The sequence below is a fragment of the Geotrypetes seraphini genome, chromosome 19 (genome assembly GCF_902459505.1).
Source record: "Geotrypetes seraphini chromosome 19, aGeoSer1.1, whole genome shotgun sequence".
Lineage (NCBI taxonomy): Eukaryota > Metazoa > Chordata > Amphibia > Gymnophiona > Dermophiidae > Geotrypetes > Geotrypetes seraphini.
In genome coordinates, this window is record NC_047102.1 from 35,958,053 (window position 1) to 35,984,810 (window position 26,758).

General features: G+C 42.1%; 1 protein-coding gene across 5 annotated transcripts in view; it reads left to right on the forward strand.

Annotated features, from left to right (window-relative positions):
* The window catches only part of TSPAN32 (tetraspanin 32), a 55,306-nt gene that overhangs the window by 18,898 nt on the left and 9,650 nt on the right, over positions 1-26,758 (forward strand). For all 5 annotated transcript variants that reach the window (XM_033928730.1, XM_033928728.1, XM_033928729.1 and 2 more), the window contains 3 exons: positions 6,426-6,523; positions 18,782-18,856; positions 24,720-24,821. In XM_033928730.1, the coding sequence (XP_033784621.1) occupies positions 6,426-6,523; positions 18,782-18,856; positions 24,720-24,821 (275 nt within the window). The remainder of the gene's footprint in view (positions 1-6,425; positions 6,524-18,781; positions 18,857-24,719; positions 24,822-26,758) is intronic.

A 26,758-nucleotide genomic window follows, 5' to 3' on the forward strand; every position in this document is an offset into this window, starting at 1 on the left:
GGCCCTTTTCTGCCGTCATTTTTCTATGTTTCTATGAAATATGTTACTTATTAAAATATATCTGAAGGATTCCAAAATATTCTAGTATTTTAAATTAATTAGAGTGTTGCCAACACATCACAGGCAGAAAAAAACAAAAGAAAATATATTCTCCTGTACAAGGATAAATATATTAACCCCAAAACAACAATTCTTAAATTAAGAGAGAAAATTTACATACATACAAATTTTCAAATGATAATGATCCATGCAGGAACTAAAGGAGAGAATAATTAGCCTGAAGGAATTCTGAAGCCAAAGAAGACATCTAAAAAAATAAACAATTATAAAACAGTATTGATTGGACACACAAGTGAGTGGCATCATCTGATGGCACGAGGACAGAACTATTTTCACACAACTCAGAACTTTAGTTCTGAGTTCTGAGCATTTGTGGCCCTTCTCACACACATTGGACCTCTCAGCTTCTCTGTTCCAAAGCTTAAATTATGAGTCAAATCTTAGCGGGATGGGAGTGACTGCGAGCCTGATCAATCCTGCTGTCTTCAGAAAACGCCTGGTACAGTTGACTACCAGGACCGAGTGATTTCCAAACTTGGGACTGCTCTAACAGTCTCTACTTTGCAATTTTGAGAGTAACCTGCACTGGCAGAATGCAAGAGTTGCTAGTTCAAAGGGGACACTAGTTGCACCATCTCTGAAAAGAATTAATACGTTGAGATCTAATAATTTCGCTGTCACTGCACCCACCCTATGCAATTCATTGCCCAGTCACCTACGTATGGAAACCTCGATAAAACGATTTAAAGGAAAACTCAAAACATTTTTATTTGAGGATGCTTTTGGATAAAATTGTCCTTCTTAGGGCTAACTAACTACAGTCCCTTTCCCTACCTGTTGTTTTATCCCTAAGTGTGCTTTATCTTAAATTATTGTAGTTCAGTCCCACTTCCCTATTTGTGTCCAGTTAGTATATGTGTTTATGTTTAAATCTACTAACATGATACTGTATTGTACAATATTTTAATACTACTTGGTTTTGTTTCTTTTAAAGTTTACTTTTTATTATTGCTGTACACCGCTTAGAAATTTGAATAAGCGGTATAAAAATTTTTTAATAAACTTGAAATTTGAAACTTGACAGAAGGGATGAGAGGAAGATTAGCATTCTTGGTAGTATCAAAGAGGTCGATCTAAGGTGTTTCCCATTCTTGAAAAATGGACTGAGAAGCAATATATCTAGAGATCACTTCTGTTTGGTTTACACTCTTGGGATATTTAAGCCTACTTGAATTTTAATGTGGTTGACTATAGCAAAGTCTCAAATTGTTATTACCTGCTGGCATAGGGGCATGGAGCCCATGCAACCTTGCTTGTTGACATAAACCATTGCCATTTGGTTGTCCATAAGTATCGACGCCAGTGGGCAAAAGGCATCACATGGACAGCTGGTTGTAACCTTGGGCATTGTTTGTATAGTATGGATTTGAGAAACAAGAGCCTGTGTTCTGTCCTCCAGCAGGAAGGCGCTTGTTCGATTTGTATCCAGGTTAGCGCCTATAAAGGAAATGGTGTTTATTGGCCAAAAAGACAACTTCTGAAAGTTGATCAAAAATACCATGAACTGGAGAAGTTGGAGAAGTCTCAATCACTAAAGGAATCACTAAGAGCCAGTTATTGAGATATGGGAACACAAGATGATGCTGGTGATGAAGATAGGCCACTACCACCACAAAGCATTGTGTGAAAACCCTGAGTGCTAAGGATGAGCCAAAAGAAAGGACTTTGTACTGGAAATGACTGACTTAGGCAGAACCCGAGACAGCTCCTGCACTTGGTGAATTGGGATGTGTGTGTAGGCACTCTGAAGTGCCAGTATGCAGAACTAATCACCTTTTACAGGCACAGTAGAATGGAAGAAATAGGTTTGTTTTGATTTTTTTTCTTAGCAGAGGAAAAAAATTGGATTGAAGTCTCTGAGGCCTGAATGAGAAGAAAGTATCTGAAATAGAAACCTTGATTCCCAACAGTAGGTAGGCCAGGTTCTGTGGCACTAGACTGGAGCAAAGGAGCAACTTCCTCTTGCAAGAGGGTGATGTGAGGTTGAATTCTCTCCCTTTAACAAGGTCTCTTGAAGCCCAAATGATGAAGTTACAATTGTCTTATTTTGGTCACACCGTCAGAAGAGAGAGATCACTGGAGAAGGACATCATGTTTCAGTAGTTTGAAGGAAACAGGTGAAGAGGGCGAACTGTAACCAGATGGCTGGACATGTTGAAAACAACCATGGAGATGAAGCTGGAGGAACTTATCGGACTAGCACAAAACCAATTATTTTTACATTTGTAATTCATCAAGTCGCTATGACTCGAAAATGAGTCCATGGCACCTAACAACCAACAAGGTCCCTGAGGAAAAGGTCTTTGGTTCTGTGGTGGCTTATTTTGATAACAGTCTTGTCTTAAAAGAACCCCTTGTGGTACCAATTTAAAAATGAACATCTGCTCAATGAACCTGAAGAAGAGTGTGGAATGACAGAAAAGCGCTTCAGAGTGGAACAATGATCCTTAGGACACACCAAGCCAGTCTAGTTTTTGAAATATCTAAAATGAATATGTATGAGATAAATTTGCATGCACTGCCTCTTTTGTATGTAAATCAGTCTCATACATACTCATTGTGGGTATCCTGAAAACCTAACTAGCTGGGTGAGTACTGAGGACTGGGTTGAGAACCCTGGCTTTATAGTATCTCTTTAATTTTGTCTCCAAAGAGGGAATTCATCTGCCAACTTAGAATGAACATCCTCATGCAAACAAGAGGCACACAGCCACAAAAAAAACATTTGGTGTTCAGAAACAGAAATCTATGGTCTCAAAAACACAGTAAGTGGCTGAAGGGAGATAGAATCGAAGTCTACAAAATCCTAAGAAGTGAATCAAATTTTTTACTCCATCAAAATTACAAAGACTAAGCGATACTCAATGAAATTACAGGGCAATACTTTTAAAACCAACAGAGGAAATATTTTTTGACAGAAAGAATAGTTAATTTAGGAGCTTGTTAACATAGATGGGTTTAAAAAAGGTTTGGTTAAGTTCCTGGAGGAAAAGTCTACAGTCTGCTATTGAGACAGACATGGGGGAAGTCACTGCTTGCCCTGGGATGGTGCTACTATTTGGGTTTCTGCCAGGTACTTAAGACCTGGATTGGCCACTGTGGCAACAGGATACTGCGTTAGATGGACCATTGTTCTGACCCAGTATGGCTGTTTTCATGTAATGCATACCGCATTTATGAGGGGGTGCTAAAGAGTTCTCAGTCCAACCAAGAAGAGAATGACATGGATATGGTTTAATCAATAATCTGAAAAATGTCAAAACATAGAATTTCATTTCTGCAAATTGTCACTTCAGCTACAGTGGCAAAATAACACTCAGAATGCTGGCTTTTGTGTTAGGAGTCACAGCCCAGGAAAAGGATCTAGGTATCATTGTTGAGGATATGTTGAAACCCTCAGCTCAATGTGCAGCAGTTGCTAAAAAAGCAAATACAATGTTAGTAATTCTCAGGAAAGGAATGGAAAACCAAGATGAAAATGTTATAATGCCCTTGTATCGCTCTATGCTACGGCCGCACCTCGAATACTATATGTAGTTATGGTCACCGTATCTCAAAACAGATATAGCGGAATTAGAAAAGGTACAGAGAAGGTGACAAAAAAGATAAAAGAGATGGGTTGATTTCCCTATGAGGAGAGGCTAAAGCAGCCAGGGCTCTTCAGCTTGGAGACAAGACGGCTCAGGGGTGACACGATAAAGATATATAAAATAATGAGTGGCGTGGAATCACTTGTTCACTCTTTCCAAAAATACTAGGACTAGGGGACATGCGATGAAGCTACTAAGTAGTAGAATTAAAACAACCGGGGAAAATATTTCTTCACACAACATGTCATAAGACTGGAATTTGTGGCCAGAGAATGTGGTGAAATCAGTTAGCTTAGCAGGATTTTAAAAAGATGGATAATATCCTAAAAGAGAAGTCCATAGCTTGGGGAAATCCACTGCTTATTTCTAGGATAAGCAGCATAGAATTTGCTACGTGGGATCTAGCTAGTTTCTTGGGACCTGGGTTGGCCACTGTTGGCACGAAGACAAAAAAGAGAATCCAACAAATCTGCAGTAAAAATGAGGTGAAGTTTCAAGTTTATTTAAAATTTCTTATGCTGCCTAATCAGACTTCTAGGCAGTGTACAACATCATAAAAACTTACATTGGCTAAAATACAGATTTAAAATAACAAGGCATCTCTAAGGATGACGCCAACATTCAGAGACATTTAAAACCATGACAAACGGGGACAGAAGGTAAAAAGGCAAGAACTACAATACTGAAGGTAAAAGATAATGTTTAGGGGAAAAACAATAGGAGGGGATACTGAAGGACAAAGAAAGGTACTGCAGACAGATGTACCTTTTTCAGGCAAAGTTTATTATAAATAAACAAACAGATGTCCGTTCGTGTTTCGAACATGTCTTCTTCAGGGATCCTTTAAAATGGTGGTAACAAAGGACATGCGACAAATATGCTGATCTACACGCTGTGTACTTTTGCAAAGATAATGTGATGCTGAAAAAACTAAAGCAGTGGCAACAGGATACTGGCCAATCTGGAAACCATAACTTTCAGCATGAGATATTCAGCAGTGGATGGCTAGCTATCAGCGGAAAGTGGCTATGTGCTATTTAGACAGCCAGGAGCTGTCTAGCGCTATATAACGGGCCCTTAGTTGCCATCTTATGCTATTATTCTATAATGGAATCTGGTTTATAATGGACATTCTAGGTTTGGCACTCAGCAAGCTGCATCTAGATGCCAAATTTCTGGTACACCTCCAGACTAAAGAATAAGGCTAATATGTAATAATGCAATTAGAATATAGATATGGTACATTGCAGCTATGGTAAATATTGCTGGAAATCAGACAGCAATGCATTCCATATAGTGCATTTAGTACAGTGTATTCTTTTTTATCTCTGGGGAGGGCGTAGCCCGGCTCTGCCTAAAAAATTTAGAGGCTCGTAAGTTACCCAGCAGATTTCAGTTAGTGGTTAGGGTTAGTCAGGAAGTGAGAGGGTAAGTGTTGCTCAAGATTAGCAATGCCATGCCCTTATATGCATGCAAACAGAAAAGGCCCTAGGAGCACAGGAACCCTATCCTGGGCACAGATAATAATGCATGTTTGTCTTACAAACTCAGAAAGAAACATGGAAACATTACTTTTGAGAATAACTGTAAGGTGGCCTGTGAATTCCCTGCTGTCTAATGGGTAATACAATTATGTTTTCTGAACCTAATAAGAACATAAGAATTGCCGCTGCTGGGTCAAAGACCAGCGCCCTAACTGAGACCAACCCTACCTGCATACGTTCCAGTTCAGCAGGAACTCGTCTAACTTTGTCTTGAATCCCTGGAGGGTATTTTCTCCTATGACAGACTCTGGAAGAGCGTTCCAGTTTTCTACCACTCTCTGGGTGAAGAAGAACTTCCTTACATTTCGTACGGAATCTATCCCCTTTCAATTTTAGAGAGTGCCCTCTTGTTTGCCCTACCTTGGAGAGGGTGAACAACTTGTCCTTATCTACTAAGTCTATTCCCTTCAATACTTTTGAATGTTTTGATCATGTCCCCTCTCAATCTCCTCTGTTCGAGGGAGAAGAGGCCCAGTTTCTCTAATCTCTCACTGTATGGCAACTCCTCTAGCCCCTTAACCATCTTAGTTGCTCTTCTCTGGACACGTGGCATTATCCAAATGTAACCAAATCCACTATAATATGGGTGGGACAAAACAAAAGTACCTCTAATGGGTGTTCTCCAAGGACAACAGGATACTAATCTTCACAAAATCCACCTACCTCCCCTAGGATTTGGCTTCTCCAAATAGTAGCTAACATCAATTCAAGTGCTTCATTGAGCTAGAAAACTCTAAAAGCCTTCTTTACATTTTTTTTTTTTTAGCCCAGGCTCCATCAGATGATATCACTCATACATAAATACTAATGTTTTGTTGTGCTTGACAACAGATAAAGGCCAAATGGCCCATCCAGTCTACCCATACACAGCATCCATAATCTCCTCCTCTCCCTATTGACTAAGGCTCTTAACATTTGCATCTCCTCTTCCTATAGGCTAAGGCTCTTTACACCTGCATTGTGAGGTCATAGAGTTTTATGGTTATAGAAACATGATGGCAGATAAAGGCCAAATGGCCCATCCAGTCGGCCCATCCAAATGGCCCATCCACTAGCTCCTCCTCTCCTTATAAGCTAAGGCTCTTTATACCCACATTGTGAAGTCATAGAGCTGTCTTTGAGCTCCAGTTGTGGCTAGCTTTGGATACATGTGTTCATTGTGTCTCCACAGTGTTCTTCAGTGGGATATGTCTGAGTGCTTTCTTGGTCCTTTCAGCTCTGCTGAGCACCGCTGCTCTGGTGCGGGAATCTGAGTGCCTCATGGCAATGGTAGGTGATATTGTAAGCCTAAAACTAGTCTTTCTAAATCTTTACATCAGAGGCAGGGGGTTGGCAGTGGTATAAAATGTGACCTGCTCTGCTGACAGCTGAAAATGAAAAAAGGAACTCAACACCAGAAGGTGAAAGCAATTTGGGCCAGATTCTACAAATACGTCCCTAGTTAGACGCTGATAGGTGCCCTAATTGCGTACACCTAGGAACGCCTAACTAAAATCTGCATGCAACCCAAATTGTTTAAATTCATTTAATAACCTAATTAACCCCCTTTTACAAAGTCGTACAACAATAGCACTGAAGCCCATTGAATCCCAATGGACTTCGGTGTGATTACCACGGGCCACCACCGTGACTTAGTAAAAGAGGGCCTAAGAGTTTCGTGTGGAACTCAGAGTGGCACCTTGTGACACCTGTCAAGGCACCCTCCAATGCCTAATAATGCCTAGCTGGAAAGTAGGCGTGGTTGACTTAGGTGCTGATAAGTTAGGCAAAACTGATGCACCCAAACATATCTGAGAAATAGCCATTTTTGAAACAAAAAGATGGACTCTTTAGGTTTTCTGCCAGGTACTAGTGACCTGGATTGGCCACCATGAAAACGGACAACTAGGCTTGATAGACCATTGGTCTGATCCATTAAGGCTATTCTTAGGTTCTTATGGCATTTTCCTGTTTTGAAAATGTTCACATTCGCTACTGGATTTTATCATATCAAAAATGTCCCTCTTCATGAGCCTATTATATAGTTCAATGTGGCTTACGGATTAACAGGCAGCAAAATCAATTGGCCAAACCCTAACAATATGAGGATTATTATGGCTTCATCCTTTTCGGTATTATCTGATCAATGTATGTACATAAAAGATGTCCTATTATAACCAAATTTTGATCAAGTTCAAGTTCACGTTTATTTGATTAATCGCTTATATAAGAAATTCTAAGCGATGTACAGTTAAAACAAATTAAGGGAAGACAAACTGTCTAATTATTAAAAAGTTAAAAAAAGCGTATAACAAAATTGTTAACAGCTTATATAAAAAAGTAACAAGTTTAAATAAAAAACATATATCTCATTAAAAGCAAATAAAACAATAGTAACCTACAATTTAGGGATAACACTGTACATTTAGTTTTATGACAGACATGACTGAGAGGAAAGGAGGGAAAAGTTACAAATTTTGCTCAAATAGAAGTGAAAAACATGTAATGGAAAAAACAAAAGGATGGGGATGAGAAGAAAGAAAAATCAAGAGACTAACTAATTAGTCGGTAAATGCGTCGTTGAATAAAAAAGTCTTTAATTGTTTTTTAAAAGAGATAAGATCTTTGTCCTTTCTAATAAATAGAGGCAATTAATTGAAGCCAGATATCTATGAAATAGAAAGGTTGTTGCTATACCTCCTTGTTAATAAAAGGCATTTGGATGAAAATAATCTTTTGTCTGCCAAGCTTTATGGGTATGGGTCATGCATTTGGGATACTGACTTTCTTTGGTACAACCAAAGGAGTTTAATATAGGTATTTTGGTTTAATATAGGTATATAGCAGTGGTCTCAAACTCAAACCTTTTGCAGGGCCACATTTTGGACTTGGAGGTACTTGGAGGGCCTCAGAAAAAAGAGTTAATGTCTTATTAAAGAAATGACAATTTTGCATGAGGTAAAAAAACTCTTTCTAGTTTTTAAATCTTTCCTTTTGGCTAAGTCTTAATAAAAATATTGTTAATTTATAGCTAAAGAGACATACGATGAAGAAACTGTTTTCTTTTACTTTTGTGATTATGATAAATATACCGAGGGCCTCAAAATAGTACCTGGCGGACCATGAGTTTGAGACCACTGGTTTATAGGTATTTTGGTACAACCAAAGGTGTTTAATATAGGTATGAAAATTAGTGTGTGGCTATTAATAGGGAAAATAGAAAAACTGGCCGTTTTATCCTGGCGTAGGGTTACCAGGTGTCCAGGAAAACCCAGACATGTCTTCGTTGTAGAGGACTGTTTATGGTGAGCCCACTAAACCCTACTCTACACAGACCCTACACAAAACCCTATTCTACTGCCATTGAGGTAGAAGACAGGTAAGTCATGTAGGATTTGGGGGAGTTTTGGAGGGTTCACCTTAAATTATAGGGTAAATTATAGGGGGTATATGGTGAGATAGCAAATATCTAGGAGCCAGTCCCCAAACCAGCTTGAAACATATGCAAGAGAACTTGAATATTATTCGTGCCTCGACTGGCAGCCAGTGCAGCAGTCTGTAGTAGGGGCTGACGTGGTCGCTTTTTTTCCATCCAAATATCAAGCGGACTGCCGTGTTCTGAACAATTCTAAGTTTCCTCACTGTTTTTTGGGGTATATCCATATAAATGATATTGCAGTAGTCCAGAGTAGAAAGCACTAGTGATTGCACTAGTAATCTAAATGATAATGGGTCAAAGTATTCCATAATGTCAGGAAACACTTTTTTACCCCTAAATTTGTGTGTTCAACCATTGTCAAATGTGTGTCTAATGTGACTCCCAATATTTTTATTGTTTTAGTAATCGGGTAGTCGTGATCTTTTATATGTAGCAATGTTTTGGTAATTTTGTCTGTTGGGCTAGAGAGGAAGACTTTTGGTTTTTCTGTGTTTAGTTTCAGTTTGAAGTTGATTGTCCAATGTTCTATTTCGGTCATAATATGAGAAATGTATTCTGAGGTTTCGTTTGTAATGCCGTTTATTGGGATTAAAATGGAAATGTCATCTGCATATATGTAGTAGTTTAAGTTTAGCTTTTGCAGGAAGTGTCCTAGGGATGATATGTAAATGTTGAATAGTGTGGGAGCTAGTGGTGAACAATTTTATTTGTAGAGACTTTTTCTTGAACAATTGTTTATTTAAACAATTTTTTAGATGCATATAAATTGTCTGGTGTATTGTCTTTTTGAAGATTGTGTACTGTGACAGTCAAGGAAGGCCTGACCATGGGTCAGGCCTCTCTGAGCAGGCGCCAGTCCGAGCAGTTCAATGGAGTGGCAAAGAAGTCCAATAAAAAGGTTCTTAAAAGGGTTGATGGATCAGTAAACCTATTCTTATAAAATCTGTGGATAGCAGGCCAGTGAGCCAGACCTTGGAGCAGGAACTGGCTTGCCTCTTGTTTTCCCATCAGCTATGTTTATGTGCTTCCTTGCTTCTGCCTGAATCTTCATCTATTTAATTCCCTTCCCAGGTGTAAACTGACCTCTGAATGGCTTTCCTGGACAACTGGTAACCCTAACCTTTTGTAGTAAGGAAGCCATTCTAGTCCCTTTATCAGTTTTGTTGCCCTCCTCCAGTTTTTCTAGCTCTGCTATATATTTTTAGAGATGTTGTGACCACAATTGCACACAGTACTAAAGGACTGATATAGAGGCATCATTATATTCCTACTTTTGCTTCCTTTTTCTTTACAAACATTCCTCATAGTTTAGTTGCTTTTAAGGCTGTAATTGAACATTGAGCTGAGGATGTCTGACCAAAAGCTATGTAGTGGGTGCCCTTGAATTTTCAGCCCAACAATTCATGCTGTTATCTTCAAATACCTTAAACAAGTGTCTCCTGACAGAATTCTGTGCATGCAAGATAGCGGCTCACATAAACACTCGGGTCTAAGCCAGCACAGGAGGAAATCGAATCGAATCTAAAATTTGTGGATCACACTGCGCCTATGTAGGTTCTAGGTCAGTGTCTTGCAAACGTAGTGGCCTCGGCATCCAGAAGCACACGGCCGTCGATGCGATCATTCCACGCACATGACTGACGTCATCACATTGATATTCATACATATGCGAAGGCCCTCCAGACGGGCCCTGAGGAGCCAATGGGGGGTGCCGGAAGGGAGGAGAGGCGTCGGCGTCTCTCGCTGCAAGAAGCACGTCCTATAAGCAGTCAGCCAGGGCCTCTCCTCCTCCCCAGCATTTCACGGCAAACCTGAAATCGCAGAAGGCACACAGTTTGCGATGTACTGTTCTAGGTCAGTGGTTCCCAACCCTGTCCTGGAGGACCACCAGGCCAATTGGGTTTTCAGGCTAGCCCTAATGAATATGCATGAGAGAGATTTACATGTCTTTCACTTCCATTATATGCAAAACTCTCTCATGCATATTCATTAGGGCTAGCCTGAAAACCCGATTGGCCTGGTGGTCCTCCAGGACAGGGTTGGGAACCACTGTTCTAGGTGATTATACAAAGTTAAGAGCCCATACAATAATACATGGGGAGCTTACAGTGGACAGACATCAATTGCAGAAGGTACACGAACAGGACAGGTTATACAGTATAGTCTACAAAACACAATTGGATAAACACTAATTGAACAGAAATTTAATTTGATCAGAATGTACAGTTCAAGGGAGTAATTGATCGATCCTAATGGTCTTTGGTAAAGAAATGTTTTCAGCTTTCTTCTGAATTTTAGGTGACAGGTTTCTTTTCTTGTGCAACGGTTCACTTCCTGCTCAACTGCCCGTGTCTGCACTAAATTATGCACATGTGCCAAATTCTATGCGTTCTAAGATAGTGAGGAATTCTGCATCTAGATTTGCGAGTTAACCTGCATCTTGACTTTAGAAGTTGTAACCATTGTATCTGTCAATAGATGGCGCCAAAAATCAGCTAATGTGCTAGTCCTCACAACATTCCACTTCCTTCCTGTTCCCTTTATTCTGGTCTTTCCTGCTCAGCTCACCTCCTTGACTATTTGTTTTGGTTTTCTTTGACCCAAACTGCTATTTTCATTGTTCCTCTCTTCCATATTCACTTTTAGAGATCCTTTTGAGTCCCATCTTCCCGTCCTTTCCAATCTTTTTTGTTATGATGAGGAGGGGAGTGGACAGCAACTAACAACATGAGTCCAGGTGCTACTCCTTTTAGTGTAGTGTATTTCTACTGCAAATATAATAGGGAAGGGCAGTCTAGAAATTTGTATTTCCAATTTGTTTCCCATGTCATGTGCAGCATTGTTCACTTTGTTTTCGTTAGACCTCATTTCATTTCAGAAGCTCATTTTCAAAGTAAATGGACATCTCAAAATGCTCCTCAAAAACGTCCATCTGCCCAAAACATCCAAATTGTGATTTTGGAGTGGCGGAATTTGGACATCTTACTTTCAGTGTGTCCATTTAGTAAGAGAGCAAGTTGTGAGCTTGCGTTGGGTGTAGGGTTACTAGATGTCCAGATTTGCTTGGATTGTGTTGCACAGTGGTTAAAGCTACAGCCTCAGCACCCTAGGATTGTGGCTTCAAAGCCACACTGCTCCTTGTAAACCTGGGCAAGTCACTTAGGTAGGGTTACCTGATTTTCCTTCAGGAAAATCCAGACCCATGGCCACGCCCCCAGGACTGCTCAGTTCCGGCTCTGTCCTGCCCTGTTCCGCCCCTAGCCCTGCCCCCAGATGGCATCCACACATGCACGGGCACGATGTGGTGGCGCGGATGCCCCTTCCCGACGTGATTATGTCGGGAAGCTTTTCAAAATTTGGACAAAGTGCCAGGTTTTGAAAAGCTGTCTAGACCCCCGGACATGTCCTCAGAAAGAGGACACTTCTGGAGAAATCCAAACATCTTAGGCCCCCTGTTATCAAGCCATGTTAAGGTTTTTATCACCGGTTGCTGCGCTAAAAGCTTTGACGCTTATAGAATTCCTATAATAGAATTCCACAGTGTCTAGCAACAAAAACCCTAACACAGCTTAATAAAAAGGGGCCGTAATCCCCCCCCCCCACCTCCAGGTATATTAGATTGTGAGTCCCCTGGGAAAGACAAGGAAAAATGCTTGAGTATCTGAATAAATTCATGTAAATTTCTAAGCTCCCTTGGGAAAATTGAATGAATAAATAAATGTCCTCTTTTTAGAGGACATGTCTGGATGGATTTTGAAAACCCAGGACTTTGTCCAGGTTTTGGATGGCCCCGACCTCTGCCAGAGCTTGGGGCCACATCTGGAGTGCCTCTGAGCATGCACAGATGTGTCGCGACATCACATGCAAGGGTGCACGCATGTGACATCATTGTCTTACATCAGCACATGCTCAGAGGCCTTCCAGATGCAGCCCTGAGCTCCGGGAAGAATAGGTTTGTGTGGGGGTGGGGCTTGGGCAGGGCTAGAGAGAGCCCAAAATAAGGACATGCAACAGTGATAATTGAATGGGAAGAAATGTCCAAGTCTAAAAACAAGGATGTTTTTATTTAGACCTGTTTAAATCATGTCCCGGTGCTCTGATTGAGCAGCTGACCACTGGAGGAATTAAGGCATGATCCCTTCTTAACCCCCTCCTCCCTCCCGTGGTTGTTGTCCCCCTTCCTCGCCCATAAAAGTGACACCAGAAAGGGAAACTAGGCTACCTCACAACATCAGGTATTGTAGGCATGTAACGCCTCTTTTTAAAAAATGCTCATTGGTTGCCAATATCCTATCGTATTACCTATAAAATAGCATTACTTTCATTCAAGATCCGCCAATCTAATCTGCCGACCTTTTTGGACAGGTCCACTCTACTCCATCCAGAACTCTGCGGTCCTCTGTCCAAAGGTACGCGTATCGCGTGTTGACCATTTCAGTTTTTATCTGCTGTAAAGTACAAGGTTGCAGTGTTACTGTAGCTTATCCTTTCCGTTTTCACCTCTGGGCCTCATGTTCAGTCTGTCTCTCTTTCTAGTTGAGTAATGGTTTTGTTTCTCTGTGTTCCCTTTCTTCTCTAGACAGCAGGTTCTGAAGGTTAAAATGCTCAGTGCTGAGAAATCAATAGGCTGCCAAGTATCCTGAGTGAGCAGAGTAAGGTGGCGGGCGGTGCAGTGTGTGTGTGTGTGTGCGTGTCTGGCTCGTTCTTATTCTTTCCACAATGACATCATCTCTTTTCTCCCCTTCCAAGACCGTTCTGCAAGTTTTGCTGCAGCCGAGGTTACGGTGCTGGCAGACTGAAGGAACCATTTGTCAGCTCTTAGTTTGTTTCTTATTTTTATACTCTTTCCCTCTTCTTTGCCTCGCCTGTAATTCTTGCTACGTATTCAGGAAAAGCAGAACTGATTTGTTTGAAGCTGAAGAACTGGTTCTTTTGTCTAACCTCAGATTTCCCCCTTTAGGCCCTGATGCTCAAAGCTCTTGACAACACAGTAATAAATATCGTGCTGGCAGCGATTTTTTTTTTTTTTTTTTTGGGGGGGGGTGATGCTCAGCACAATAGCATGCAAATTATATGCATACTATTTGTGCAGAGCAGCCCCGGTAAAAGGGGGAGGAACTGTGCCTGGTGCCTGCTCAGAAGAGCACATCGATAAGTCACAGCTCCTCTTCCTCCATCCCTTCTGCCAGCTCATTTTTATCACACCTTCGCAGCTGAGGAGTAGATGAAGCCATAAGCAGCTGAGTGTCAGGGGAAGCCACATCGGCGGCTCCAGAGAGTCCTACCGGCTCGGTTGATCGGAGCTTCCCCAGCCGCTTAACTGATCATGGCTCCGGAGCTGCGATCAAGATGAGCCAGTACGGAGAGCCAGGGCTGCCTGCTCAACTGTGTGGTTTTATGGGGGGAGGGGAAAATATTTCCATGTAAATAAGGGAGCGTTTCCTTTCATGCATCATAAGGAAAGCTCATTTAAAATACTAATGAGCTCCTTGTAATGCATTTGCATAGGGTTCTCAGTGGCTGCTATGAGGATGAGCTTTCGTGCCAGTTAGACTGCTTTAACGGGTCTTACCAACACAGAAAACTTTAGAGCATCGGGTCCTTAGTGTCTAACTTACATAACAAATGTTTTGGATTAGACTATTGTTTTTGCTTGGAAAACTGAGACTTTTACCCTATACTCTTCTATGGCTTTATACATAGAGTTCTGTGGAGTGACAATGTTCCTAAATGGACTTTATTTGAAAGTGTCAAAGGTACACCAAAATCATCCACATAAAATAATTTCATCCACATAAAAATAAATCATCCACATAAGAGCCTTAAAGGACCTAGTCCACTAGGGATACAGGACCCAACAGGGTCCGCGTTTCGACAAAAAGTCTTCTTCAGGGGTCCTATAAAAGTGAATACGTGGGAAACAATTGTGTGGTGAGCCAGAAGTGAGAAGTGAGACACTGCTTGCTTGAAAAAAAGAGGACGCCTGGCCCCACCCTGTTCTACCTCTGGCTCCGCCTTGTTCCTCACCCAGTCCTGCCCCCACACGAACCTCCCTGAGCTCGAAGGCTGCATTTGGAAGCCTTCGGGCATGCGCGGACATTGACCCAATGACGTCACACGCATGCGCGCGAACATACAACATCATCACGGTGACGGCCGCGGCCTCCGAGCTCAGGGTTTCCCAAACCCATACAAACTCCTGGGTTTTGGAAATCCCTCTGGGCGCCCGGACAGTTCTCTAGAAAGAGGCCATGTCCGCGTTTTCCCAGACGTCTGGTAACCCTATTTGTACAGGTTATCCAAGTGTCAGACTCACTGCTGTCATTTTAGGTTGCCTAGCTTGAGATCTGGTTTATGATCAATAACTGCACAAGGGGAATATAGGACAAAAGGAGGTAGAACTCAGTCAAACAACTTTTTCCTATATTAAAGCGTGAAAACTTATCTGCGGCCATCTTTAGTCAAAACCGCTGTGCAGGAGCATGGATTGCTGTCATAAATCCTGAATATTTACACGAGGAGTGAAGATAGAGTGCAAGCTTCCCCTGGTGTAGCATTCTTAAGAATGCGAAACAGGAGTTCTTCCTGTCGGGAGAAAATCGGAGAGGCAGGCTTACGAGAGAAGCATTTGAAATGGACAGCCACCAATGAATGATCTTCAGATAAGTTTTCACATTTTAATATATGCAAAAGTTTTTTGATTGAGTTCTACCTCCTTTTGTCCTATAAGAACATAAGAATTGCCGCTGCTACCCCTGTATTATTTCTGTACTGATTTCTTGTTCTTTTTCAATAAACAGACTTGACATAAAATGTCTTTTTATCAATGTGAGTGTGAAAACATCAAAGTTAAAGCTACATAATACCAAGAAATTTGCTCCATTAAGCAAAAATAGTAGCAAATTTAAGAAAAATTTAGCTTAATGTAATTAGTGGCTTTGAGGGACCTTTAAAATTTTTTAAAAAATTATTTTCTGATCAAGCACAATCAAATTCACGGGAAAAGTTTCAATTCACACCGTTTTTCCAACTTTAGGTTTGTCTGGACAACGCTAGCAGTACCGGCGATACCTAGATAAGGTCAATGGCCAACATTTTAAAAAGTACTGACCAATTATGGCTGAATATTGACTAGAAAGTAACTTACAACACTGTAAAATACAATAAAACACAAATCTCCAAATTCTGTTTATGGTGCCCAATATTGGATGCCAATCCATGATGTATATCCGACTAACCCCCCCTTTCACGAAGTCAACTTAGGTGCTTTTTTATCACCGGCTGCAGCAGTATTAGCTCTGACGCTCATAAGAATTCTATGAGTGTCGGAGCTGAAAATGCCTAACAGAAAAGGGGAACAGAGGGGTAAATTAGCTAGCAAAACAATTAGGCCCGGATTCTGTAAATGGTCTAGAACAGGGGTGCCCACACTTTTTGGGCTTGCGAGCTACTTTTTAAATGACCAAGTCACAATGATCTACCAACAATAAAATTTTAAAAAAACACAACGCACACTGTACGCATAGAAAATGTTAATCATCATTCCTATTCCAGGGTTTTCAAAGAGGTCAAAGCAGATGACTCTATGCACTATCACTTCAGTAACAACCATACAAAAATAGACAAATATACTCCCTCCCTTTTTACTAAACCACGTTAGCAGTTTTTAGTGCAGGGAGCTGCGCTGAATGCCCAGCGCTGCTCTCGACACTCCTAGGCTCCCTGCGCTAAAAACCTCTATTGCGGTTTAGTAAAAGGGGACCTTAGTGTAAAATATAGACAGCAGATATAAATTCAGACACATTTTGATCACAAAATTTAAAATAAAATCATTTTCCCTACCTTGTCTGGTGATTTCATGAGTCTCTGGTTGCACTTTCTTCTTCTGATTGTGCATACAATCTTTCTTCCCTTCTTTTAGCCTGTATGCTTCTTCTCCTCCAGACCTCATTTCTTCCCCCAACTTTTCCTTCCTCTTCTCTGCCCTTTCTTTCTCTCTGCCTCCCTTTCATTTTTTTCTGTTTCTCTTCTTTCCTTCTGTCTCCCTGCCTGCCCTTTTTCTTTCTTTCTCCCTGCCCTCCCCCAAGCCACTGCCACTGCCATTGCCATCGGGGACCAGGACCCAAACGCCACCAAGAACAGGCCCCAAGCTCTCCCTGCTTCGGCCAACCAGCATTCCTCTCCCTGACGTCAATTCTGCCATCGGGAAGAGGAAGGCTGATCAGCCCAAGATCGCGATCGACCTATTAGGGGAAATGCTGCCGGGTCCTGCCTTCGCGGAAACAGAAAGTAGGCAGGACCCGGCAGGAAGAAGAACAAATGCTTGTCTCCCGCATTAGCCCGTAGCGAACGCTTGCTTCAGGGCTCTCAACATGTGCGCGCCGGCTTCCCTTCTCCCCTCCCCCCCCCCGGACATAACTTCCGGTTTCGGAGGGAAGAGAAGAGAAGCCGGCACGCACATGTTGAGAGCCCTGAAGCAAGCGTTCGCTACGGGCTAATGCGGGAGACAAGCATTTGTTCTTCTTCCTGCCGGGTCCTGCCTACTTTCTGTTTCCGCGAAGGCAGGACCCGGTTTTTTGTTCAGCAGCGGCAGATGACAGCTGGGCGGATCGCCCAGCTAAAAGGCCCTAGGGAGAAAGAAAACTGGAGAGGAAGGCTGATCGGCCCGTAGATCAGGACGGCAACACGAGTCTATCACAGAGCCCGGGATAGGCTCCGCGATCGACTCGCGTTGCCTTCCTGAGCTACTGGTCGATCGCGATCGACGCGTTGGGCACCCCTGGTCTAGAAAAACAGCGTCGGCCATATGTCAGTCATACTTAGGTGCTGTTAACATAATCGCAGCTACCGGAATCTAAGAAAAAATCTTAGGCGCCAGTAATGTAGATCAGGATTTTAAAGACCTATATTTCTGGTGCCTAAGATTTTGGGAGAATCATTCATAGCGGAGTCTAGTGATGTCTAAAGTCAGCTCTACCCCCTAAACACACCTACATTGACGTTAGGCTGTTATTGGTATGGGTACAGTAAGTTTTGGGTGGTGTTTATGGAGGGCTCACCATAAAATATTAGCAGATTATAGTGACGTGTTCCTGGGACTTTTAAATATGACATTCACTGCAGTACCCCCTCCTCCCCCCCCCCCCCCCTTGGACTGGCTGCTTGGACGTCCCAATTGCTTCATTTGGACATCTTTGTATTCAAAAATGGCCAAAAAAGATAGACATACTAAGGGTCAAAACATCTAGATAGATCATTTCAAAAAAAAAGATAGACATCTTGCCATTATGAATATGGACATTTTCTCTACTGGACTTCTGGTTGTTTTTTTCCAAAACGTCCAAACTCAGACTTAGACGTCCTATCGAAAATGCCCCTCAATGCCTAGTGATGCCTGAGTCAACCAAACCTACTTTTCAACTAGTCATTGGAGGTCGCCTCAACGTAGGCATTGCTAGGTGCCACACTGATATCCACATGCAAGCTAAATTGACAATTAAAATAATGATTTTTAAATTGGTTTTTAATGGCGTGGTTAGGCATGGCTAGGCGTCTGTGATTAGGCACTTAACCTAGCACTATCTTCCTGTACTATACATTACTCATAAGAACATATGCAGAATAACATGTCTTCTTGTACTGGTCTGGGAAATTTCTCTCTAGAGCAAAAATATGCAGAGAAGGCAAAAAGTAACAGGACCCAAGCCTGACTTTCATTACACTAACCATGGTTGTCTTATCCTGTATCAAGGACTTGTGGACCAATTGGATGGCTGTCCAAATTTTTGTCCCACCACTGTCAACTTTTTATTATTTTCAATCTGTTAAAATTAGCAAATAAATACCAATTATGCATTAACATTTACAGAAATATACCATGTCTAACATTGTACTATGGAAAGGCTATCTTAGCTTCTGTTCACTGATTGGGGAAGGAGAGGGCCTAAATATTTGCATACAGTTGTATATTTATAGTTAAGCTTCACCCCATGTCTAGTTCTTCATTGTCTATCTTATCCTTTCAGAAACGTTCTACGTGCCTGGGAATATGTGGGAAGCACTCATGGGAATAAAATATGTGAGTGACAATTCTCTCTCCTGCCCTGCAGGGATTTCTCTGCTTTGCCTTGGTTTTCTGTTCCCTGATCCAAGTCATGTTCTGGAGACAGGAACACAGCACTTTGGTGAGTACATGTATTTGCACACAAAAAATTGAATAAAGCATTTAAAGTTTAAAAAAAAAAACACAAAATCCCCCAAAAAACCATGCAGGTGTTGCACCAAAATAGTTCTGTATAAAATATGGGTCCTTTCACTAAAGTGCAAACTACTATCTGTCTCTGCCCATCCACCCTCCCCTCAGCCCACCCATCCCTATGCTCAAATTACTCTTATACTACTAAGAACATAAGAACTGCCATCACCGGATCAGACCCTGGGTCCATCAAGTCCGGTGATCCGCTCACGCGGAGGCCCAGCCAGGTGCGACCTGGCAAAAACTTAGTCATCGGTATCCCTCTATTTGCCTTCCGAGGAGATGTGCATCTAACTTGCCCTTAAATCCTAGAATGGTGGGTTCCGCAGCAATCTCCACCGGGAGAGTGTTCCAGGTGTCCACCACCCGCTGTGTGAAGCAGAACTTCCTGGCATTTTCATTAGGGCTATCCTGAAAACCCGACTGGCTTGGTGGTCGTCCAGGACAGGGTCGGGAACCACTGCTCTACATAACCCAGCATTCCTTTGGCCACTATGAGCCGTATTCTATATATGAAGCTTATAAAATTGGCACCAAAAATAACAACGCTTAGCACAATTCTATAAAATGCCTCCCATTTTGTCTAATTTATTTGTTTGTCCATTGATTGGTCTGTGTTCAGAATTTGGACTCAGCCCCTACACTATATGTACACTGATGACTTGTTATTGATCGCTGAGGTATAGAGAGCGTCCATAGATTTGTCTTCCCTTCAGAGTTGTCTTACAGCTGTAAAAGGTCGGTGAAGCACTCACCATATGATGTTAAGTGTTGAAAAGACAGTGGTATGCTGGCTACATAATGGGGGTCATGCTTCCTATCCATCAGTAGATCTTTTTGGACACGCTTTTCCAGGTGTAAAATCATTTTGATATTTGGGAGTAACGATTGATGGGAAGTTGTCATTTTCCTCTCAGGTGGATACTTTAGTTCCATGTGGATATGCCACACTTTGGAAGCTGCGAGTTGTGAGGGAATTGGTTGATCGTAAATCATTTGTGACTCTCCTGCTTACCCTATTTGTAGCTGATTTAGCTTATGTTGATTGGGCTGGCATCTGCGGAGATGTGCAAGCTTCAGACATTAAAATTTCAGCAATTAGATTGGTAGGGTGTGTGTGTAAATTTGATCATGTCATCCCACTGTACTTTCCCATTTTTTATCGATGTATTGTGGGGTCATTCTGGGATCTAGAAGTTATACACGGACTGGTCAAGCAGACAAAGATGAGAATGCCCGTTATGTGCCTGCTTAGCTAATATGTACGGTGCTTCTATAATTGCCAGATGCTCCCCAGATCTACCCCCAGGCTGCCCCACCACTAACCAGAGAGTGCACAAAAGGGGTACTACCTGGTTAAGTGCAGCTCCATATCAGCGGCCAGGCCACTGAGTGCGGATTGAGTGGGCAGGAGCCTCTCCTGCTCGCTTCAATTATTCTGAATATCGACCCCCAAATTTTCAGCTCAAAATGCATTTTAATTTCAGAGTTAACATAGTAACATAGTAGATGACGGCAGATAAAGACCCGAATGGTCCATCCAGTCTGCCCAACTTGATTCAATTTAAATTTTTTTTTTTTTTTTTTTTTTCTTAGCTATTTCTGGGCAAGAATCCAAAGCTTTACCCAGTACTGTGCTTGGGTTCCAACTGCCAAAATCTCTGTTAAGACTTACTCCAGCCCATCTACACCCTCCCAGCCATTGAAGCCCTCCCCTGCTCAAGGACCCAATATTTAGCAGGCTGGATCAGTATTCAGCCGGTGGTGGTCAGCAGTTTTGTAAACACTGACCTTGGCTGGCTAAATTAGTCCCCGATTACGGATTTATTTATCTTGGCACTTTTCCTTCTCTAATTCCACTATCTTGGAATTCTGTGAGACCTGATACTACCAGATCCATCCCAAAACTTAAACTATCTTTCCCCTCGTTAAAAGGCATTATCTTCACTGGAAAATTAGGGAAATCTCTTTTCTTCCAAATCACTAACCTTGGATCACAAGTATAAATGCCTAACTTAGGAGCCTAAATTTAGAAGATAAATATTTTTGAATATTGGCCTCACCATTTTCATCTTATTTTTATTGGTATATGTCGTCCATTTTGTGCTAGTTTGGCTTCTTATCTTCAATCTTATTTCAAGGGGCCCCACAAAGGTCTTTCATGTGTCATGCACTTTCCCAGAATATCTGTTTTTTTGTTATGCAATAAATCTTCTATTGGCCAGATACATTCAGGACATGAATTCAAAGCTAAACCAAATCCCAGAAGAAAAACCAGAAACCTTTGCGGGTTATGCTGCTCTCCTTAAAACTCAGCACAGTATAGGGTACCTTCCAAAGACTGCCAGCTTATTTCTCTGGCTCCGCTTCCCCTGCTGTCTCTGAATGATAGATGGTATCCGTCAGAGAAGGCCATGAGATGTGCTCCTGGGCTCTGCTATTGAATCTGTAAAGAAATAGAAGCTTTATGATATGAATCCTGGCACTTTGATGCCCTAGTGTCTGATCAATCAGCTTGACAGATGAGGTAGTTAATAAGAATTGATCCCTGTGGGAAGGAACTTTGGGTGGGGGGAGGGGGATTGGAGGATGAGTTGTACTGAGTTTGTAACAGACATAGTATCTAAGTACTGCTATTTATTATTTCTATAGCTCTGCCAGGCGCACGCAGCGCTGTACATTAAACACACAATATTGAAAGCAAAGGCCTCTGGGCCGCTTTCTTATTGAAATGCCCCCTCTTAACCTATTTTGTTTTCCATTCTGGTCATGGGAACACTGTCATTTATGCCTAGCAAATCTGTACGTGAAATGCAGACAGCGATGTGTGAGCATGAAATGTTGACAACATGCCTGGAGCAGTTTTTAAAAAAGGATGTAATAAGCAGAAATCAGACCTTCCAACCTGGATATCGCAAGTTCTGCTACCACTAGTATTTCAGGACAGGGTCTACCAAGCAAGTAAACAGCAGTCTTGGTTAGGCAACTACATTAATGGAGCTAGGTTGACTTACGGCGCCTTCAGGAAAGAAATTAAAACTGCATTGTTCGATAGATTTATCTCCTAAACAGAAGCTAAACTAAAAATTCCAACAATTGTATTATATCTATTCTTGTATAACATGTCATACTCTTATAATCTTACAATCTTATAATGTGTACATTGTAATTCGCTGATTGTCCAGCTCTCTTCGATGTGAACCGCCTAGAAGTCGTCTGACTATGGCGGTATAGAAGAATAAAGTTATTATTATTATTATTAACCTAGAGCCTATTCTGAAATGCAGTCAGGAACAGAGGTATATGCACTGGTCAAATGCATCTCGACCATCATGGTCAACGGAATCAGTGGACACAATACGGCAACATAAACTGGTATGCTCCATTATTTCAAAACATGTGTATATTAGCCATTTTGCAAATATGCATGCGTTGCCAAAGAGCCAGATATCCTTGGATTAGATTGGATTACTTATTTGATATATCATTTATCGCATAAGAATATAAGAATTGCCACTGCTAAGTCAGACCAGTGGTCCATCATGCCCAGCAGTCTGCTCACGCGGCGGCCCTCTAGTCTAAGACCAGCACCCTAACTGAGACTAGCCCTACCAGCGCACGTTCTTGTTCAGCAGGAACTTGTCTAACTTTGTCTTGAATCCCTGGAGGGTGTTTTCCCCTATAACAGCCTCCGGAAGAATGTTCCAGTTTTCTACCACTCTCTGGGTGAAGAAGAACTTCTTTACGTTCGTACGGAATCTATCCCCTTTCAACTTCAGAGAGTGCCCTCTTGTTCTCCCTACCTTGGAGAGGGTGAACAACCTGTCCTTATCTACTAAGTCTATCCCCTTCAGTACCTTGAATGTTTCGATCATGTCCCCTCTCAGTCTCCTCTTTTCAAGGGAGAAGAGGCCCAGTTTCTCTAATCTTTCGCTGTATGGCAGCTCCTCCAGCCCCTTAACCATCTTAGTCGCATCACAATGTATTAAAACGGTTTACATTAAAAAAGAAAAAAAAATGTACAAATCCAACAATAAAATTAAACTAATTGTTTCAAGACTGGATGGACCATTTGGGTCTTTATCTGCCGTCATCTACTATGTTACTTTGTTACAGATTATAAACAAACTAATATTAACCCTATTAGGGAAAGAGAAAAAAAGAAAGAATAATCTAAAATTGAACAGAAATAATAGATATGTTAACTTCTCAGTATCGAAACTAAGATGAAAACCAAGTACTAAACAACCATGTCTTCAAAGCTTTGTGAAAGCCTATCTAACTTGTGATTTTGCTTATGGTGGCTGGAAGCATATTCCACAGTGAGGGGCCCAAGCAGCAAAAAGCTTGCCTCCTAGTCGGTCAACTTGAGAAGAACGCAAAAGAAACTTTGTTGATTTGGTCCAGCTAACTTCAGGGGGTGTCAAAGTCCCCCCTCGAGGGCCGCAATCCAGTCAAGTTTTCAGGATTTCCTCAATGAATATGCATGAGATCTATTAGCATACCATGAAAGCAGTGCATTTTTAGACTGTAGACATGTATATCCCGGCTTTGTAAAATCAGGATCTAGAGCAGGGGTGTCCAACCTTTTGACTTCCCTGGGCCTCATTGGCCGAAAAAAATGTTTCTAGCGCCACACAAACACGCAAACGCTGCTGCAAGACAGAAGAGAGAGCTGGCAAGACGGTAAACACCCGGGAGCAGCAGAGGAAAATACTGCATCGCCCTCGACCGAGGCCGCACAAAATACTTCACGGGGCTGCAGGTTGGACACCCCTGCTCTAGAGGATTATTCACTAACATTTGCTTGGCTATTTTGCATTGGGTGTTATGATCCTACAACACGACTGTAGTAGAACTGTTGGTAACTGTGTTACCAACAGGTCTGCCGGGGTTTTTTTTTAATTTTTTTTAATGGCACAGATATTTTGCATGTATTAATGGAAAAATGGAAAAAAAAAACCCCACTGCTGCCAATGGCCCTCCCGCAACGACCCCGATAATCGCGCCTCTCCTCTCTGGCAAACGCGTCAACCCTAAAACAAATGGCAGGAGAGATGCTCATTCCCTACTGCCACGAAGCCGCTCACTCCCCCCACCCCCGAATAAAATGGCAGGAGGGATGCCCACTCCCTTCAAACACTGGATGCCCCTTCCCCCTCCAGACCCCTCCCCCATACCTTGAAGTTGGGAGCAGGAGGGCTGCTCAGTCCTTCCTGCTCCTCTGGCCTCCTCCTGCGCAATGCAGGCCTTAGGCCCCACCCCAGTGCATCATATGATGCACAGGAAAGGGCCTAAGGCCCTGATTGGCTCAGGCACCTCAGGCATCACATGATACACTGGGGCAGGGCCTAAGGCCTGCGTGGCACAGGAGGAGGCCAGAGGAGCAGGAGGGACTGAGCACCCCTCATGCTCCCAACTTCAAGGTACGGGGCAATGGAGGGTGGGTGATGGCATGGGAGGCCAACGGAAGGAGGGAGTGGGCATCCCTCTTGCCATATCTAAGTTCTGCGTGGAAGGGTTCGGCAGAGGAGAGTGGGCCGATGGCAGGAGGGAGTGGGCATCCCTCCTGTCATAAGTTCGGCAGGTGGACAGGCAAGGAGGAATTTCGGTGAGGGAGTGGGCATCCCTTCTGCCATAAGTTCAGCGGGGGGGGGGGAGGGAGGAAGTGGGCCAATGGCAGGAGGGAGTGTGCATGTTGGTTGTACCACAATAGCAAACAGGCACATTTCCAGTTGAATTTCTACCTTCTGAATAGAGCAGCCAATTAACTGTATGTTTCCCTTTTGCAGGTGGAAGACACAATACTAGATGTTTATGATTTTGTGTATGATGAAGTTCTGAGGAACATCTCCATGATCAGGAGACAGGAGCTCATGTCCATTCACAACGCAGTGAGTCTATTTGCAGCCAGAAAGTTAGGGAACACTTTTCCCACTTTCATACTGAGCTCATCCAGCATTTTGGTAGCCACTTCATGCTATTGGGCTTAATTCTTTGAAAATGAGAATGCCAAAGGTTGGGTTGGCCACTGTTGGAAACAGATACTGGGCTTGATGGATCTTTGGTCTGCCCCAGTATGGCAATTCTGATGATCTTATGTAATGACCATTAGGATTGTATTTAAAAGATTTGTTCAAGTAAAACTGAGAGTTACCTGGATAAATCTTGGCAACTCAGGCTTCCCTCCCGCTTTCTACTTAGGACCCAATATTTAGCCTGCAGCGGTAAGCGGCTGGCGTGCCACTTCCAGCTACGGGCTGAACTAACCCAAATATTCCAAGTTTCCAAGTTTATTTACAGTTTGATAGACAGATATCTGGTCAGTTTATAATGCTAAACTAAAAGTTTAAAATAGTTAAACTAAAAATAGGGTTGTAAATGGGCAGGACAAAGACAATGGGGAGGACAAGGATTAATACAGGAGGTGCTCGAGAGAGGGAAAATTCAAAAATACATCAAAGTTAAAATAAAAATTAAAGGGTGGTAAGAAGGGGAGGGGAAGGAAGGTCACTTCTTAAAAGCGGTTCATATTGATCATTGAGGCTGGCTGGAGAAGAGATCTAATTTGTATTTTGGTAGGCATCTTGGAATAAAAAGGTTTTGAATTTATCAAGAGAGGTGTGACGGCATGGCATTCCAGAGGGAAGGGGCCGTAGTGGAGAAGATGGTGTTTTGAGTGTAGAAAAGATCTTTGATTGAGGGGACAGTCAGAAGATGCTGGGGCATGTGTGACTCCTGCCATTGAATAGCTGGGTATGACCGCAAATTTGGAAGTTAACCAGGCCCAGCCAATATTCAGACCAGTACTTGGTTAATTCACCACATAAAATTAGGACTACTGTTTTTAAGCTTAGATCCATTTCAAGTTTCAAGTTTATTTAAAATTTGATTGGATGGCTTTTGCAAAGTTTCAAAGCGATGTACATTTTAAAAATAATAGGAAAATAGACTACTTAAAATAATATACAATTATATAGACATGATAATTAAACAAGAGAAGAAAGGGAAGCACTACAATTGTTTTAGGAAAGAGGAAAAGGTTTTAATACAAGGTAGGGATGTAATCTAATCTAATCTAGTCTTCGGTTTATATACCGGGTCATCTCCCAATGGAGCTCGACTTGGTTCACATATAATTAAGACTAGAGTACATAGAACAGGGGTGTCAAAGTCCTTCCTCGAGGGCCGAAATCTAGTCAGGTTTTCAGGATTTCCCTAATGAATATGCATGAGATCTATTTGCACGCACTGCATATTCATTGGGGGAATCCTGAAAACCTGACTGGATTGTGGCCCTTGAGGAGGGTCTTTGACACCCCTGACATAAAAGGAAAAGCTTGAGAAAAGTAAGGGCTGTATTATTACCATTTCGTTGATACTGTAGTTAAGCCGTTTAAATATTGTGAGAACAGCAAAGTTTTCAGGGCTTTACGAAATAGTTGTAGCTGGCCTATCTGTCTAATAGAGTCAGGAAGCCACGATTGCTTTCCTAAGATTCAAACGCATCTTTGAACTGAAAGCCTTTTAGTTTACCTTTGAATTTATCTACATTTTTTTCATCCCTCAAATATGCTGGTAATGAATTCCAGATTTGTGGTGCCATAACTGAGAAAATTGTGTTCCGACGAGTATTGACGACCCTCAAAGATGGCACTGAAAGAAGGTTTTTGTCCCATGATCTAAGAGTTCTTGAAGGGGTGTAAGGAATGAGTGCTTTTTCTAAAAATAGAGGAGCTTGAGAGATTTGGACTTTGAAGGTCATTAGGACTATTTTAAAGGTAATTCTTTGATTTATGGGCAACCAATGCGCCTTTTTAGTAATGGTGTG